This window comes from Nanorana parkeri, unplaced genomic scaffold (assembly GCF_000935625.1).
Source record: "Nanorana parkeri isolate BGI_ZX_2015 unplaced genomic scaffold, ASM93562v1 scaffold1778, whole genome shotgun sequence".
NCBI classification, from domain to species: Eukaryota; Metazoa; Chordata; class Amphibia; order Anura; family Dicroglossidae; genus Nanorana; species Nanorana parkeri.
The window spans coordinates 781-2547 of NW_017308046.1; the positions used below are offsets into that span (position 1 = coordinate 781).

Consider the following 1767-nt stretch of genomic DNA (forward strand, 5'->3'; position numbering starts at 1 on the left):
CGCATTTCCGAATTCTATATCCGAATTCCGAAACCGAAATCCGAATCCGAAATTCGTTTACGAAATCCGAATCCGAACAAAATCCGAAACCGAATCCGAAATATGAAACGAAACACACAGAGTACCCGCAATGAGAAAAACGAAACAAACGAAATCCGAAACGAAACATAACAAATTTTTTCCGGCTGCACATGTCTATTCCTTACTGACTAGGATCTTGGACTGGTTTCACGGTGCACCACACAAACAATGGGTGTGCTTGGAAATCTCAACCTCCCCACTACACCCTACGGCGGCCCTGTGGGTGCCTTTACCGGACATGGGTGGCAGCGCAGAATGGCCCCTTCTTGTTTACTTTGTACTGAGGTGTTGGCATCACTCTCGCACGCCTTCACAACTCTCTTCTTTACCGAGCCCCTTGACTCCCATACTAAACAACCTTCACTTCCCACCTGGTCTCCACGCTCCTTCCTTCCTTGGCTGGAATCGACAGTTCTGGCCACAAATGCGCCACACTATTTGCGGTAATGATATGATTTCCTACCAGACGTTACTTGCTCAGAACTCCTTAGATGGTCGAGCGTGGATGCCATACCTTCAATTGTCTAGCTACTGCCGCTCCATACGCTCCTCGCCCGACGTATCTAGGGCTCTCACTCCATTTGAACAGCTATGTGCCACTTCAATTCCCCCCACACACCTCATCTCCTTACTATACCAACTGCTTCTTACCCTCTTACACTAACGCGTGGACCGAGGATGTAGACTCCGCCCTCACTCCCACTGACTGGGATAAGGTCTTCATCTTTACACATACATTGGCAATGTCGTGTAAACTGCAGGAGCGCAATTTTAAGCTACTTTCCAGGTGGTACTTTACTCCAGTTCGATTGCACCATATGTTCCCTTCGATGACACAGACCTGCTGGAGATGTCAAGCTGCTGACGGTACGTACTTACATATGTGGTGGTCCTGTCCTCTGATTAAGAGGTTTTGGGACGCTGTGTTGGCCTTATATGATAGGGCGCACTCCACGACCACACGAAACACTCCTGCCCTGGCCCTCCTGACACTGCTGTCTTCCCCGATCTCAAAGGCGAAGAAATCCCCCCTGTGGTTCTTCCTCTTTGCAGCCAGGCAGGTTATTGCAGGACACTGGAAGTCCACCCTGGTCCCCCCTTGTCGGCATGGTTGACCTGTCTAAATGATATTATGCGCATGAAAGAAATGGTCGCCTTAGATGCAGACCGTATGGCATCCTTCCGCGACCTATGGTTGCTTTGGATTTGCTTCCAAGACTCCGCTGCTTTCCCGGCAGTATTGGCCTCAGTCCCATAGATGGGGTGGTTCCTGCGGTTGTCACCTCGCCCCCTATATATGCTATGGCCTTGACCCCATTCTGTATGTCCTCTGAATTCCGATATCTAGCTCAATGAATCCACAACTCCTACTCACCTCCGCTGTTGTCTTTGTTATGTTATGTCGCCTTGTTTTGTCTTGTACTAAGTCTTTCGGTCTGTCTCCCCCTCCTTCTCTGTTTATTCGGGCCTATGGCACTGTTAAGGGCTCACAATGGTTTGTAGTATGCCTTTTAGGCTTCCTATGCGTATGATATGGGCTCAGTACATCTCCATGATTCTGTTAGCCTATGCTGAGTCCTGTGGACAGCTATGACTGTATGCCTGTTATTCCCATGTACACATGCTTTATGTTTTATTGTTTTCTCGCAAAATTAAAAAACTTTGATTTGATCAAAAATCGTGCCG

The 1767-nt window shown here is 48.4% G+C and overlaps 1 protein-coding gene across 1 annotated transcript in view; it reads right to left on the reverse strand.

The window, feature by feature from the left end:
• Positions 1–314: 314 nt before the first annotated feature.
• LOC108799652 (adhesion G protein-coupled receptor L3-like) overlaps positions 315–1767 on the reverse strand; it is a gene marked incomplete at its 3' end in the record, with an annotated part of 189610 nt that continues 188157 nt past the window's right edge. The window contains exons 11-13 of the mRNA XM_018571547.1: positions 961–1201; positions 733–805; positions 315–495 (exon numbers count right to left, since the gene is read on the reverse strand). Coding sequence (XP_018427049.1) covers positions 315–495; positions 733–805; positions 961–1201 — 495 coding nt within the window. The remainder of the gene's footprint in view (positions 496–732; positions 806–960; positions 1202–1767) is intronic.